Source organism: Mus musculus, chromosome Y (assembly GCF_000001635.26).
Source record: "Mus musculus strain C57BL/6J chromosome Y, GRCm38.p6 C57BL/6J".
NCBI lineage: Eukaryota > Metazoa > Chordata > Mammalia > Rodentia > Muridae > Mus > Mus musculus.
The window spans coordinates 2,862,139-2,879,009 of NC_000087.7; the positions used below are offsets into that span (position 1 = coordinate 2,862,139).

Sequence of the window (16,871 nt, forward strand, 5' to 3'; positions counted from 1 at the left end):
TCATTTTGGAGTCGGAGTTGTTGCAGGACGGTGTGATCCATTAAAGCTGAGAAAATAGAAAATCAAGAAAAGGTAATGAATTCTGAATTTTAATTGTAACCAACAATTTTATACCTTAGGAAAAACGAATGGCTATGACGGAGAAATTAATTCAGAGTAATCTTCTGTCATACGTTTGTACAAAATTTTAAAAATGCCATATTAGTAGCCTGGCGGGGTGGCACACGCCTTTAATCCCAGCACTTGGGAGGCAGAGGCAGGCGAATTTCTGAGTTCGAGGCCAGCCTGGTCTACAGAGTGAGTTTCAGGACAGCCAGGGCTACAAAGAGAGACCCTGTCTCAACCCCCCCACCCACCCCCACCCTCCAAAAAAAACAACAACAACAAAAAAAAAAAAACCAAAAAACAAAAAAAAGCTGTATTAGTAAATTATATGTAAATTGGAACATGTATGGACGTAAAGGAGTTCTGTTATCCTATCAAAAGGGGGAAAAGCGCTTTCATTTGGAAGAGTAATATTGCTTGAGCAGAGGAAATTAGGATTTAAATTATATATTTCTAAAAACCAGGTAGGTAATATCCTTTGAGTTATTTGCCTCTGTTTGTGGTGGTTTAATTTACATTTGAGGTAAACTATTTGCCTCTCTTTGTGATGATTTAATTTTAGATTTGAGGAGGGTGGCGGTGTTTGGCGTGAAATGTTTGGCGTAGGTATGAAAATTTTAGGCACCATTTTGTTTCGATCGCGGCGCGCCGTGCCGCAGCCTTTGTTCCACAGGAGCATCTGTCCGCTATTGCTTTTCTACCTCAAAATACCGGAACTGTACTTTAAAGGTCCTACGGCTCTACGGACAACAGTTATTAGTGCCATAGTCTGTTTGTCCTGATGTCGCCATCAGTGCAGGTCTCTGTTAGGCTACCAGCTACTGTTGGTTAGGTCCAACATCACAAGGCCCACCCTGGTAGGCCCATTGAACAGGGCTTCCTCACAGGGGCAAGCCCGGGCTATGCCACTACGCCACTACGCCACTACGTTGATAGGTCAGTGATCAGAACCACGCCTGCTTAGAGTTGGACTCCACCTACTGAAAGGGCAGGCTCAAGCTATTCTACCATCCTGATTGGTCAGACACTATAAAGATGTCATTGGTGCCGCAGCAGCCCACTTGGTAGAGCAAGTTTGCTGCTAACTTCTGAGGGTAGGCTAGTGGGATACGAGAGGAGAGCCTGAGTAGATCCGAATTCTGAGAATGAACATGCTTGGTTAAGGTGCAGGGTAGGCTTGGATTATTTGACTTCCCAATCATCTCTTCCTTCCTGCTCTGCTCTGGTCTCGTATCTGTCTCCTCTCCAGTTGGTATTTCTTATAATCGAAAAATATAGGCAAAAGTTTAAGGATGATTTAAATTTCACTCCTAAAGGAAAATCTTTGCGTGTACAGCTCACAGGTGTTTACATTTCAAATGCCAACATCTCTGGAAATCTTTCCTTTTGAATTTGCCTCCATAGAAGACACAATTCGAATGTTTTAGACTTGACACATTAAATGTGTGTATGCTTGTGTCTCTGCCTCTGCCTGCCTGCACGCCTGCCTCTCCCTATCCTCTCCCTCTCCCTCCCCCTCTCCCTCTTCCTGTCTCCCTCTTCCTGTCTCCTTCTGCATCTCCCTCTCCCTTTTCCTGTCTCCCTTTGCCTATCAATCTACGTCTCCCTCTCCCTCTTCCTGTCTCCCTCTCCTTCTCCCTCTTCCTGTCTCCCTCTCCCTCTCCCTCTCCCTGTCTCCCTCTCCCTCTCCCTGTCTCCCTCTCCCTCTTCCTGTCTCCCTCTCCTTCTTCATGTCTCCCACTCCCTCTCCCTCTCCCTCTCCCTGTGTCTCTCTCCCTGTCTCTCTCTCCCTGTCTCTCTCTCCCTGTCTCTCTCTCTCTCTCTCTCTCTCTCTCTCTCTCTCTTCCTGTCTCCCTCTCCTTCTCCCTGTCCCTCTGCCTCTCCCTCTTCCTGTCTCCCTCTCCATCTTCCTTTCTACCTCTCCCTCTTCCTGTCTCCCTCTCCTTCTTCCTCTCTCCCTCTCCCTCTCCCTCTCCCTCTCCCTCTCCCTCTCCCTCTCCCTCTCCCTCTCCCTCTCCCTCTACCTCTCTGTCTGTCTGTCTGTCTTTGATAAGGGGAAAATCTAAGCACAATATTAGTGTGTATAATAAGTGTTTTACATTTTGTATTTTTTTTCTAAATTCTGAGTGTAGTCTTCCCTATATAATCGGGGCGGGGGGGCGGGGGGCTGCTATGTTCTATGCCGAGCAGGAAATTGTGACAATCTCCCAAATTTGTCCTGGGACTATAAGCATGTGGAGCTGTCAGACTCAATTACTTCGATAAAGTTCCGTTTCTTTAGATGTTTTCTGCAAGTATTTTATTAATCTGTTTGTAGGCTACAACAACTTTGTAACATTTGTAACTTTTTTTAATAACCAACAACTATACAATAAGACTACCACTGTACATGGAAATTTATCACTGCAAGAAAACACAAGAATAATATTATGTATCATTCTACAGTAAACAGCATACATCTCATCAGTGTGAGTATTTTTAAGTGAAAAAGAATAAAGTTTAGTAATTACAACCTTTCCCATACTTAATAAAAACTAGACCTGTTACAGTATGCTAATTGACCTTTTGCTTTCTTTCATTAAACAGTGCTGCACACCAGTAAGCTGAGTGGTAGATGTGTAGAAGCAAGAAGGGCCAGTTTCAGCTAAATAGAAAACGGTCATAAATAAAAAGGGGAAGGAAAAAACATTAGGATGTCAGGCTCTGTGGTTCCCTTTAGTTGTATTTTCTTATGTATATGAATCTTTTGTCTGCATATATGTCTGTGCAACATGTATTATATGATGTTCGTATGTGGAAGGCAGCAGTCCCCTTGAGCTGGAATTACTTTGAACCACCATGTATGTTGTTCTGGGAATCAGATCTCAATCTTCTGGAAGGGCAGTCAGTGTTCTTTAACTGAGCTATTTGTCCAGCTTTAAAAGTTTTAAGCATGCTATTTTATCCTTTTCTCTACTTATAGAAAAATGGCAGAAACTGATCAGCCTGGGAAAATTTTTATAGGAGGCCTCAACATAAAGACCAGACAAAAGACTCTTCAAGAAATATTTGGGAGATTTGGACCAGTAGCACGTGGTAATTCTTTAAAAGAAACTGTATGTCTCTTCAGAGTAAATATAAAGTATTTCTATGATATGTTCAATTTTGGAACATGGATGATTATTTTTATGTTTATTTGACAACTACTCATTGCAATGGATAATGTTGCTCAATTAGTGTAATGTGCATGTGTGTGCATGTGTGTTTGTGTGTGCATGCATGCCTTGCACACTCTAGGTGTATGACAAAATGCAACAAAGGCTGACATTAATTTATTAATTTTGTTGACATTGAGAATGCAAGTAAAAATATGAAATGTAAGATTTTGGGTTTTATTTAAGATTTGACTAGAATGATTGGTATAGTGTTTTACTTAGAATGTCAAATTAAGGGTCCTATGAGTAACAGTTTAAAAAAATGTCAATTTCGAAGTAGAAAAAAATTTTATGTAGTTTTGTAAGTAAAAGTTTACATATATTGCAGTTATTTTGATGAGAGATCGTGAAACTAAGAAGTCTAGAGGCTTTGCTTTCCTTACTTTCCGACGCCTTGCAGATGCTAAGAATGCTGTCAAAGAAATGAATGGAGTGGTAAGAATGTAGTAACAATATATTACTCCTTTCCAGTAGTTAATGACATTAGTTGGTGTGTTTAGTTTGCTGAAAAATGAGCAAAACTTCCTTGGGTTTTTTTTTTTAACTAATGCCAAAATTATGGCTAGTAGGATATTTCAACATTGTCACATATATTACATCTGTATCAAGTTCATATTATACTTTAAGAGTAAATAGGATATAATCTTTACAAGCAACAGAAAAAAAGGAAACCATAGTTTGGGAAAACTGGGAAAAGCAGTTTTTCAATTCATGGAAGAAATTATAAAGGAAAATATTCTGGAGAAAGTTATGTTCAAGTAAATCCAGCTCTAAACAGATTACAAGACTTAACAGCAATAAAAGTCAAATTGATTTTATTGATTGTCATAATAAATAGAGTTCCTACCTTAACTAATTTATTTTTACCAACTTGGAATTCTCTTTTGTCTTTGAAAACTAGCTATGAGTGATTTTTAGTTTATAGTAGTGTTTTTGAGATTTTTATTCAACAGATGCTCTTTGTTATCCTGCATCAAAAATTTTAGAAATTGCATATTCTATAGGAAACACGATATATTTTTATGATTACTTTAAAGGTAATTTTTCTCCATTTTTTTCAAGTAACTTTTAAAAATTGTTTCCTTTATTTGAGGAGGGTAATAGTATAATTTGTCATCTTTTTTTTTCTCTTTCCACTTCTTCCGGTTTTTTTTTCATTAGTTTATCACATACATATACAGTACATATACAGTACATATATACTCCTAAATACATACCAATACAGCTTGCTCAGTGTGTATAATGTTACTTGTATGTAGTTTTTAAGATTGATTATTTTGAATTGGACAATCTACTTACAAGTGCTGTTCTTCCAGCACGGAAATGATTTTATTCTTTGGGCTCTCAACATGCCATTCTGTATTTTAAGCTTTATTGTGCAGATTGTAAAATACTACAATTCTCTTGTTTCTGTCTCAATTTTTTTCCTTTCTGATAAAACAAACTGGTATATATTTCCATTAAGAAAGACATTCTAAACCTCATGTTTGACTCAGTAAAAGGTAATGTATGTAAGTTAAATTTGGTTCTGTTGTCTTTTTCAGATTTTGGATGGAAAAAGAATTAAAGTAAAACAAGCCAGGAGACCATCATCACTTGAAAGTGGTAGCAAGAAGAGACCACCATCCTTTTCAAGAACCAGAGGTGCTTCAAGAATTCTGAAATGTGGAAGAGGAGGAAGAAGCAGAGCAAGAAGTGGTCCTTCATGTGAAGGGAACTTGGGTAACTGTACATAGTAGAAGCAGTGTGACTGATAATTAGTAAGATAATATAAGTAGAAACACTACGACTTTTATTTACATTCTCATGAGTAGAGCAGTTACCTTCAATTAGAAAAATTAAAAGCACTGTATGATTAATATAAGTAACAGATGCCTTAATTAAAAATTGAATTTACACCAGAGTGTCAATTGCAAAAGAGTTCTTTTAGGATATTCAGTATTTGTCCTGATGTAGTCAACAGAAATTTTGCAAGATTTGTTTTATGTGCATTGCTATTTTGCCTCTGTGTGTATGTCTGTATGAAGGTTTCATATCCTAGAGTTATATTTTTTAGCTGTTAGTGAATTGAACACAGGTCCTCGGGAGAACTTCAGTACCCCTACACTGAGTAGCAAGATTTATTTCTAATCTTGTTTTTTAGTTTTGCTCTTTAGAGGCCAGTATTGCGTGTGAGTTGTAATTCTAACACTTTGGAAAGTTAAAACTATACCAATAGGAAAAATAAAATTGACTTAAAGTGTCCAGAACTCAGAAGTACATTTCAAATAAATAGAATTGATCAGACAATATTTATTGCTGTATATTTATCTGAAAACTGTTCATTTCTTCTTTTGATGACAGATTGTATATAAGCCTATTGAACACTAATTTATCCTTCCTGAATTATCTAAACCTTGCAAGTTTTAAGACTGTTTCAGACTCTGGAAGAGTTTAAAAGAAACAGAACATTTTAACGTTAACTTTTACATGTTACCTTTTGATGTGTGATGAGAAGATGACGACTCATTAGAATGCTTTTTAGGCAATCTTCAAGAGTATTTTACTACTTTTGAAAATAAATAAATAAATTCAAATTTTATTCTTAAAAATCTATAATTTTTTGTATTAACCAAACTTAAATATCCAAGTAAGGGCTGTTAGATAAGATAGGTGATATTTCTCAAGTAGATTTACATTTTATAATGCTCTCCAAATGATCTTAATGGTTAAATCTAAGTTTTTATTCTTACCTGTATGAAAATACAAAGTTTATTCATAATTGCGTACTAGATCTATATTGATTTTTTAAGCTAAAATGATTATATCATATTTGATATGCATTTCATAGAGAGTCCGAGTTTGTCAATTATAATAATTGCTCAGCATGTCTATGTATTAATAGTATTATATGAAATTTTTTATTTTTTAATTGATATTGGGGCTTATATTTGCGTGAAAGTTTATTTCATAGATGGATCTTGCAAAGTATTGAGACTAGAAATATATTAAAATCTGCTTTCTAATAATGAAGTGATTATTTTACCTGAAATATAGACATATTTAATTGACAGATTTTTGTTCCCTTTCACTCCAGTTCTCTGTCATTTCTTTAAACACAGTGTAGTGTTCAAACTGTGCTATAAATGTTAAAGCCATCTTTACATACTGTTTGAATTATAGTTACAAAAGTAAATAGTATTTTTACCAATAAATACTAGTAATAGTAAATTTTACCAATTTAGAAAAAAATACTAATTGCTGAGAATACAGTATTGTTTAACGAAGATTTACAAGTGATAATTAGAACTTACTCATTGAAGTATTGATTCCCTTTAGCTAAGATGTTTCTTTAAATACAGGTGGTGATAGATATACTCCTAATTTCAATGTGAGTTCTTCTGGGAGACACTTTGCAGTTAAAAGAAATCCATCTTCAAAAAGGGATGATCCCCCTTCTAAAAGATCTGCAACTTCTGCTCAGACAAGAAGCAATACTGGACTAAGAGGACGAGGTAAAAACATGCCAAGCAGACATTTTTGTGGAAATGCAGTTTATAATGAATGAGAAACATTTAAACAATTGCCTATGAGTTTTTGACCATCACAGTCTTAGAAGACAACCGCACACATGTACGTACTTAGGAAAATTTTACATTTGTAGATCTATCTAAAGATTTTAGGCGGAATGATAGTGAAATGTAACAGCCAAACAGTGGTGGCAGACACCTTTAATTTCCAGCACTCAGGAGACAGAGTCAGGCGGATTTCTGACTTTGAGGCCAGCCTGGTCTACAGAGTGAGTTCCTAGACAGCCAGGGTTATACAGAAAAACACTTTCTTGGAAAAAAAAGAAGAAAGGTATGAAGGAGGGAATGGGGGAGGAAGAGAGAGACACACAGAGAGAGAGAGAGAGAGAGAGAGAGAGAGAGAGAGAGAGAGAAAGGAGGATAGAAAAAAAGAGAGAGAAATTTGAATATTAGAGTATTTATGTGTTACAGTATCAACATAATGAAGTATGTTGTAAGCAAAATTTGAGTAAAGACCATTAAAATACAAATGTAAGATGTGAAATTTGAATAACAAGAGAGACTTATCCATAAAATAAAAGGCAGATTGATGTTTGATTACACTGACAACAGTCTGTTTATATTGCATTTGTGAAGTAGTTTACTAATACAGCTTCATTAAAGAATGAAGTATGCCTTGTAAAAGGTATTTTGCAGAGAAAAGTGCAGTGTTTTTATTACTACTTTGAAACATCTGCAACTTGAAATACTTGTATAGTAATTTTTAAACTTAATGTCCAGAACCACATCGAAGAGAGATTTCTAGAAATATGCCAAGAGGAGAGCCGGCGTCTTCCAGAAGAGATGAGTATCCATTACCAAGGGATTATGGCCAGTCTTCTAATGATAGGTAAAGAAAAAAGAGCAAAATGGTTAAATTTCCCATTGTGGAAGGAAAAATGCTTTAATTATTGTACTTAGTATCATACAGGAACATTTTATGTAGTGTCAAAACCTTTTATATCCTTTCTCATTAAGTCTGTTTTCCAAGGCTAGTGAAATGGCTTAACAAGTTGAGTAACTTTCATGAGACCTAAGAAGATGTCCAAATGCCACAACAACTTGGGAAAAAAAACAAAACAAGGCAGGTTTTCTGGGTTCTATATACACAGTGAATAAGTAGATAAATGCATACAAAATTTTCTGCAAATTATCTTCTAGAATGAGAAAGGTGGTTCAGTTGTGGAAGTATTTACTTCTTAAGATGAAGACCTGTATTCATATACTCAGAACCAATGAAAAAGTTAGGCATAAAACCTATAATCTCACCTGTGTTAATTGATCAACTCTTATGTTGGTTGGAAGACTCTCATGGGTCTGACAGCATTACGTGGAAAAATTTCAGGACAGTTAGAGACACTGTTCAAATAGAATGTGGAAAGGACCTGAGAACCAACATTTGAGGATATCCTTTGATAATCACGCTCATTTCCTAAGTCTGACTAATCTCAAAAGTATACTACCTACTTTAGTACACAAAGTAAATACCTTCCAATTATACAATCAGTTTCAATTCTGTAAATACAGAGAGGGTATGAATGGAATCACGGTTTACTGTATACTTATTTGATCTACATAATTTTCAGATTTAATCCTTTTGTAAGGTTTAGTCGTTTTTAAGATTTATTTATTGTATTTTATGTGAATACACCATTTCTCTCTTCCGACACACCAGAAGAGAGCATCAGATCCCATCCCATAAATTAATTTTATTTAATATTTATTAAATATGTATATTAAGTACATATTACGTTCTCATGTATGTCATTTTAAAGCTATGATTTTGTGTTGTAGCAGTGCTAAGGACATTCATATACGGTTAATAGAGTTCTTACTTTCAGTTTTTTTAGGTGTATTGTAGTTGAATTGCTGGGCAATATGGTAATGTAGTATATAGAACCCTTTTACATTCCTGTCAATGATGGTCAAAGTTTTAATTTTTATGAAGTTTCTTCCTCTCCAAATACTGTATCGTTTGTTTGTTAAATTTTAGCAATCCTAATAGCAGTATTGCATTAGCATATTTGATGGAGTAGCAGTCATGTATCCTAGTTATGTTTGGGACCATTGTCTTAGCTTACTTGGAGAAGTGCCCATTGATATTTTGCCAGGTATCATGTATTCACTGGCCAGTTAGCTAATTGGCCAGTTCCAGGACAGTGAGAAACTCTCACATAAAAGTTTGGATGGTTATTTTTAGTTTCTAATTTATTCAAGGAAATATGAATCAACATCCAGAGGATACTGTGACTATGGCAATTACCACTCTCGGGAAGAAAGTGCATCTAAAGTCTTCAGGTATTACAATTTCTTTCTTCTCTCTTCCCTCCCCTTCCTTCCCCTACCCTCCTGTCTTCCCTTCCCTTCCCTTCCCTTCCCTTCCCTTCCCTTCCCTTCCCTTCCCTTCCCTTCCCTTCCCTTCCCTTCCCTTCCCTTCCCTTCCCTTCCCTTTCCCTTTCCCTTTCCCTTTCCCTTTCCCTTTCCCTTATTCCCTTATTCCCTTATTCCCTTATTCCCTTATTCCCTTATTCCCTTATTCCCTTATTCCCTTATTCTCTTATTCCCTTTTATTCCCTTTTTTCCTTTCCCTTTCTCCCTTTTTACTTTTCCATTTTTCCCTTTCCCTCTTTTCCCTTTCCCTTTTCCTCTTTCCCTCTTTTCCCTTTTCCTTTTTCCTTTTCCCTCTTTTCCCTTTCCCTTTTTCTCTTTCCATCTTTTCCCTTTCCTTTTTCCCTTTCACTTTTTCCCCTCCCCCCTCCTCTCCCCTCCCCTCTCCTCTCCTCCCTCTCCTCTTTTCTCCTTTGTCACCTCTTTCCTCCTCTCCTCCCACTCCTCCCTCTACTCCCTCTCCCCTCTCCTCGGCCCTCTTTCTCTTTTTTCTTTCTTTCTTTCTTTCTTTCTTTCTTTCTTTCTTTCTTTCTTTCTTTTCCTTTTTTCTACTTTTTTCCTTCCTTCTTTCCTTCCTTCCTTCCTTCCTTCCTTCCTTCCTTCCTTCCTTCCTTCCTACCTTCATTCCTCCTCTTCTTTCTCCCTTCTCCCTTTCCATTTCCCTTTCTCCCTTTCCCTTCCCCCTTTCCCTGTTTCTCTTTCCCTTTCCCTCTTTTCCTTTCTCCCTTTCCCTCTCTCCCTTTCCCTTATTCCCTTTCCTTCTTTTCCCTTTGCTTTTTCCCTTTCCCTCTTTTCCCTTTTCTTTTTTCCTTTCTTTTTTCCCTTTCTCTTTTCCCTCCCCCTCCCCTCCTCTGCCCTCTCCTCACTCTCCTCTCCCCTCCCCTCCCCTCCTCTCCTCTCCCCTCCCCTCTCTCCTATCTCTTCTCTCTCTCTCTCTCTCTCTCTCTTTCTTTCTCTCTCTCTCTCTTTCTTTCTTTCGTTCTTTTGTTCTTTCTCTTTTTCAAGACATGATTTCTCTGTGCCTGTCTGGGAAAGCTCTTTGTAGACCATGCTGGCCTCAAACTTAAAAATCCACCTGCCTCTGCCTCCCAAGTGCTGGGATTAAAGGTGTGTGCCACCAAACCTGGCAAAACTGTTAGTTCTTATGTTAATTAAAACTTCCTTTTAAAACTTAGTGATCATGCTGGCTATCTTGGAGGACGTGATAGAGATTTCTCTGAATATTTAAGTGGAAATTCATACAGAGATACATACAGAAGTTATGGTAAGAGTCCTATTTTACTTGGTAAATAAATGCCATCTTAGTGAATTTTACACATACAGACAAATGTAACATGGGTTATACATTAATTAGGTGGTTGGAGTATTTGCTATTGCAGTGTTCTTAACTGACTAAATGGGCAGTCTTAAGGCTGTTTTCTTACTTGGTCATTTATCTACTTTAGGAAGATTCCATGAGGCACCATCTGCAAGAGGTGGAAACAACCGCTATGATGACTATAGTAACTCACAAGATGGATATGGTGGAAGAGGAGAACCATACATAAGCAACCGAAGTAACATATACTCAAGTGACTATGAACGTAGTGGTAGACAAGAAGTGCTTCCACCACCTATTGATAGGGAATACTTTGACCGTGAGGGCAGACAGGAAAGAGGGCATTCACCTAAGGATGGGCTGTATAGTGCATCTCGTGAATCATACAGTAGTAATACCAAGATTTGGGGGATCCCATGGAGGTCGTGGAGAAAGCAGATATAAAGTGGAGGCAGGTACTAAAGTCTTAAGTTGTGTACCAAACAGCATTTCTAAGAAGAAAAATAAGATGTTATTCCTATGTTCTCCAAATGTTAAAAGAAATATGTTGATTTAGGAGATAAGGCAAATAGTAAGTTTTACTGCCTTACCCGAATACGGAAATACATTGTTTTGGGGGGAAGTGAAATAATGACTAACATTCCACCCATGAATTCTTCTAGAACATAAAACAAGGAAACTTTAACTGTTCAGAAATGATTCTTTGTTAAGAAAGACTTGTTAATGTTAAAGTAGAATTTACCAGTAGAGATGAAGTATTTGCATAGTCAAAAACAATCTGTCAATAAAAGGTAAAGCAAAGCCATTGTCTGACTTCGTTGTTGAGTAACAAAGTATTGCCTCCTTATTTTTGATGGCTTTTCCTTCAGCAGTGAATAACCACATCTGTATCTCCTTTTTCCAGTTTTAAAGCCTGGGATAGACCCTTTAGTTGAGCTTTGTGGGCTGAAGTTCCTGGCAGCAAAGCAGTTGTCCAAATAACAGAGTCCAAGCCCATTACTGCTGCCCCTGCATGTCTGATTCCATTCTGGATGACGCTGCTCCTATCCATTAAGTATATTCATCCCTCATCTGACCAGAGTATGACAATCAAGTCTGGCCTGACATTCTGGATGTATCCCAGTACTATAGAGCAATCATGCTGCATGTCTGAGGGTGGATCAGATAGCAGGGTGGCTGGCTTTAAGGCAGATGGTGAACCGGTTATATCTTATGTGAGGGGAATTCAAAAGTAGAGCCTGAAAGTGCACCAGTCTGGCACACCGGCTGGGTGGATTCCAGAGGGTCCCCTCAATAGCATTGGGGGTGGTGATAAGTTCCTGCCATGTGGTTATTTTGTCAGCATCCTTGTCTTGCAGGATGCTGGAAACTATGATCTAGAGGTAGACTGGCCATCCTTGGGCCACCGGGTCCAGCTTCTTAGATAAATAAGCCACAGATCTTTTCTATGATCCCAAAGTTTGGGTGAGCCACCCCCTTTTCTATCCCCTTTCTCTCATCCATATACAGGTGGAAAGGTTTGTGAATCTTCAGGAGGGCCAAAGCAGTCATCTCCAATAAGGCTCTTCTTAGAGTCTTAAAAGCCATGTCCATCTCAAGGGTCCGTTCTATGTTGTCTTCTTGGCCCTGAGAGTCCTCATAGAACAGTTTGGCTAACTCAGTGAACCCTGGCACCCAAAGTCTTCAAACCCATCATATCCCAGAAATTTCTGTGTTATTAGACGCGTTCTCACGACCGGCCAGGAAGAACACCACAGACCAAAATCTTCTGCGGCAAAACTTTATTGCTTACATCTTTGGGAGCCAGGAGAGCAAGCGCCCAGCGCCCAGCCCCAAAAACGAAAGCCCCTCAATAATGAAACCGAAACCCCTTCCCTCTTTAAGAGAGTTACCCTTCACTTAGGATGCATCACTCCCTGATTGGCTGCAGCCCATGGCCGAGCTGACGTTCACGGGAAAAGCAGAGTACAAGTAGTCATAAAATACCCTTGGCTCATGCGCAGATTATTTGTTTACCACTTAGAACACAGGATGTCAACGCCATCTTGTGACGGCGAATGTGGGGGCGGCTCCCAACATCTCCCCCTTTCCTTTTAATAAGAGCAAATAGGCCACCCATATTAATGAGAGTGGAGATAGAGGTCAAATCCCCAGTGTGTAGGTAAAGGAGCCATGTACAGGATTAGCTCTTAGGCTCACAGGCTTTTACCTAGAGCAACCCTGACCTGCTCCCGTGTCGTTTTGCCTGGGGGAAGGGAACTAGGACACTGAACCTTCATGAAAGATGACATGTCTCCCTAGAATAGGCTCATATATGCCGCAGAGCCTTTCTATTGCAGTGCTTAGCCTTGCAACTCTCTCGGGCTGCTGAAGCACACTCACTCTATCTCGTGCAATGAGACTAGCCTCGTGAGATATAAGAGCTGAGTGGCCAGCGACCTATTGCCTAAGCATAGATAACCATATATCAGGGGGAGCTCCATGTTCTAGTCCTGCAAGCGCCTGGGCAATAACCACCTTGTCTCTCCTAGTTTGGGCCTTAAGCTTACAGACCAATCAAAGAAGCAACACTAATCCACAGCAAAGTGTATCTCCAAATAATATTAATCCCACCCATTTTTTAAAGAAAGAAAATGCTGAGGAGATCCAATTGGGTAATCCTTTGGTCAGCGACAGGTCCAAGCGCGTGGAGTTGACCTGAAGTCTCAATTCTCGAAGGATCTGTTCAAATTCAGCCATCCAATTCTGTAACATATACTGAAAAAGACTTTTTGACAATTTAGCTGCCCTAGTAAAATTAACATACTGAATGGAAATAACACACAATCCCGGAAACTTTTGTTCACATCCCAGCTGAGTTATTTGTCATAATACATCTAGTTGTTTCTGGACAAGATCTATGAGTTGATTAACCAGCATGAGACCTCTCTGTATTTTGACATTAGCTGAGGCCTGTTCATCTATGACTGTAGTCACTGAGGCTGACAAAGTGTTAATGGTGTCAGTCATCTGGACCTGTCCAGACAGAGCCAAGGCTGTCTGAATCAAGGCTAAACCCAGTTCCTAGTTAGTGTAAAAAAGGCAGGAGAATACTTGAGCATTATACATCACCGTCATTGGGAGTGGAAATGTCGACATTATCCCCCAACGCTGCTCTCTCTTTATTATTGACGCCCTGGACATCACCAAGACGAGGGACATCAGTATTCCCTTGGTCAGTCTGGATTTTTCGGGTGAGTCTTTCTGGTATCCAAAATGGGTTGTCTTCATTCTGTGGGAAAACACAGATAGCTCCCCTGGATCTTATCAAGATAGGATCCGGGCCATACCATTTATTATCAAGGACATTTTTCCATTTAACCATCTCATTGGGCCTATCTGGCTCTGAACAATGACGTTCAGCCGCAGTATGGCCATGAGCATCAATATTTAAAAAATTGAGTGTAAAGAGTGCCAAAGACACAGACACTCTTGGTGCTCGGGGTACAGTCTCCTCAAAAGTTCCCCTCTTCTGTTTTATAAGATAGGCTTTGAGGGTGCGATGCGCACGCTCAACAATACCCTGTCCTTGAGGGTTGTATGGAAGTCCAGTCAGGTGGGTTACGTCCATCTGACGGCAGAACTGCTGGAATTTTTGAGACGTATAAGCTGGTCCATTATCGGTCTTAAGGAGTCTGGGTTTCCCCCAAGCACTCCATGCCTCAAGACAATGTTGAATCACATGTGAGGCCTTTTCTCCGGTTAACGGAGAAGCAAACATGATGCCAGAACATGTGTCAATGGACACATGGAGATATTGAAGTTTTCCAAAGGAAGAAACATGTGTAACATCCATTTGCCAGACCTGTAGAGGTCGAATACCGCGTGGGTTAATTCCCACATGAGGAACTGGCAAGAACTCACAGCAGCTTTGACATTGAGTAACAATGTCACGGGCTTCTTTTCTTGTCAAGGAGAAACGACTGCGTAATGTTTCAGCCGTCACATGAAAATTGTTATGAAAATTTCTTGCAGCCTCTACCGGGGATGATAGGGCAGCAGCCACCACTTTAGTGGCCTTATCTGCCAAATCGTTTCCCAGAGCCATGGGGCCAGGTAGGCCTGAATGGGCTCTAACATGAGTAATATAAACAGGAGATCTTCTAGATAACAAAACTAATTGTATCTGCTGAAAAATATTGGCAACTCTACTGGAAGGCTTAATCACTCCAGCCACTTCTAAAAGATTTACTGCATTTACCACATAACAGGAATCTGACACAATATTAAGGGGTTCTAAAAAGGTTTTTAAAACTTCTAAAACCACTAAACATTCTACCACTTGAGGTGAATTTTCATTATATTGTTTGGATACCACTTTACCATTAGCCACATAGGCACCTATGCCAGTTTTTGATCCATCAGTATATACCACAATCCCATTTTTAAGTGGGTTTCTTACTGTTATTTGTGGAAAAACAACAGATTGATTTTGGGCAAACTGTAAGATTGGATGCTTTGGATAATGGTTATCTATTTTTCCTGAAAAGGAGGTAACTAAAACTGCCCAATCATTAGATGCGGCTGCCAAGGTTTGAACCTGTGCAGCGGTATAAGGTACAATTAAAAGATATGGACTTTGCCCAAAGTGGGTGATTGCTGCTTTTAGGCCTTTAAGGGCAAGCTGTGCAATTGCATCAGGATACCAATCTATTATTTTAGCTGGGGATACGTTTGGATGGATCCACAACAATGGCCCATTCTGCCACAAAACTGCAGTTGGCAATTGTGCTGTCTTAAAGACACACAAACTGAAAGGCTGCGAATCCTCAATACGTTGTAATTGTGCATTCTGTAAGGCCTTTTCCACTTTTTGTAAGGCCTGGTTAGCAGCTAGAGTAAGAGTCCTAGGGGAGGAGATATGAGGATCTCCTTCTAAAATACTAAACAAAGGCCTTAACTCAGCGGAAGGAATCTTTAAAAAAGGTCTGAGCCAATTAATATCTCCCAACAGCTTTTGAAAATCATTTAAGGTATGGAGGTGATCTCTTCTTATCTCTACCTTTTGGGGCACAATCTTATCTGGGGACACCACAGAGCCCAAGAATTGTCCTGTATCAGAAATTTGGACCTTTTCTGTGGCTATCTGTAGACCCCACTGACTTAAAGTTTTAAGTAGAAAAGGATATGCCTTTTGTAGCATGGTAAGGTCTTTATGGCACAGGAGGATGTCATCCATGTAAAGGAGCAAAATTAAAGAGGGGAATTGTTCCCTCACTGGCAAAAGAGCTTCTTGTACATAAAGTTGACACATAGTAGGACTATTGGACATTCCCTGTGGTAAGACCTTCCATTGATACCTCTTATCAGGTTCCATGTGATTAATAGAGGGGATGGTAAAGGCAAATCTGGGCCTATCCCTTGGACACAAAGGTATAGAAAAGAAACAATCTTTAATATCTATAATAATTAAATTCCAGCCACGTGGTAAGGCGGAAAGTACAGGGAGACCCCTCTGTACTGGGCCAAATAAGTTCATTTGCTCATTAATGGCTCTGAGGTCATGGAGCAGTCTCCACTTTCCTGACTTTTTCTTAATTACAAAAATTGGAGTATTCCAAGGTGAGGTAGAGGGTTCAATATGGCCTAGTTTTAATTGTTCCTCTACCAGTTGAATCACAGCTTCTAGTTTTTCAGAGGATAGGTGCCATTGAGGAACCCACACTGGGTCCCCTGTTTTCCATGGTATGGGTCGTGCTGCCCCAATGGCCGCTAAGGAAAACCCAGACCCTGTCTGTCTTGGTTTCCATTAGGTGAGATGGGCTCTATCCTTCCCTGTTCTTGATGTCCTAACCCTTTTCCTTCTTTATAACCCATCTTTGCCATGATATTTTTTGCTTTAGCTGAATACCCTCCCGATGGGGCGTTTTCATTGGACAAAATAAGGCCCAAATGCTGCATAATATCCCTTCCCCAGAGGTTAACCGGGAGTGGGAGCACATAAGGTATGAATTTCCCTTGCTGCCCTTCAGAGGATTCCCACGTCAAGGCAATGGAGCTTATAGTGGGACATGATTGATATCCTAGGCCCTGTAATGAATGAGATGACTCTGTGGTGGGCCATGCTTTGGGCCACCAATGTGTAGAAATTATACTTTTATCTGCTCCGGTATCAAGGATGCCTTCAAACTCTTTTCCATTAATCTTAAGGCGGAGCTTAGGTCTATCATTTAAAGATACAACCAAATAGGCAGAATCATTTCCTGAGGAGCCCATTTTCTTTATCTCAGGTCCTGCAAATTTCTCCCTGGTATTATCAGGGAGGAGCAGCAGCTGAGC

General features: G+C 39.3%; 1 protein-coding gene across 1 annotated transcript; it reads left to right on the forward strand.

The window, feature by feature from the left end:
- Nucleotides 1-11,358, forward strand: Gm10256 (predicted gene 10256). The gene is made up of 9 exons (NM_001270510.1): nucleotides 1-72; nucleotides 3,068-3,180; nucleotides 3,628-3,734; nucleotides 4,844-5,021; nucleotides 6,641-6,793; nucleotides 7,589-7,697; nucleotides 9,065-9,145; nucleotides 10,411-10,499; nucleotides 10,681-11,358. The coding sequence occupies exons 2-9, from the start codon at nucleotides 3,072-3,074 to the stop codon at nucleotides 10,995-10,997; spliced, it is 1,143 nt and encodes a 380-aa protein (NP_001257439.1). The 5' UTR covers nucleotides 1-72; nucleotides 3,068-3,071; the 3' UTR covers nucleotides 10,998-11,358.
- The last annotated feature ends 5,513 nt before the right edge of the window (nucleotides 11,359-16,871 follow it).

Coding starts and splice junctions, on each gene's coding strand:
- Gm10256 (NM_001270510.1), top strand. CDS start 3,072: ATGGCAGAAACTGATCAGCCTGGGAAAATTTTTATAGGAGGCCTCAAC. Junction 3,735..4,843: donor TCAAAGAAATGAATGGAGTG/GTAAGAATGTAG, acceptor TGTCTTTTTCAG/ATTTTGGATGGAAAAAGAAT. Junction 9,146..10,410: donor AGTGCATCTAAAGTCTTCAG/GTATTACAATTT, acceptor TTTAAAACTTAG/TGATCATGCTGGCTATCTTG.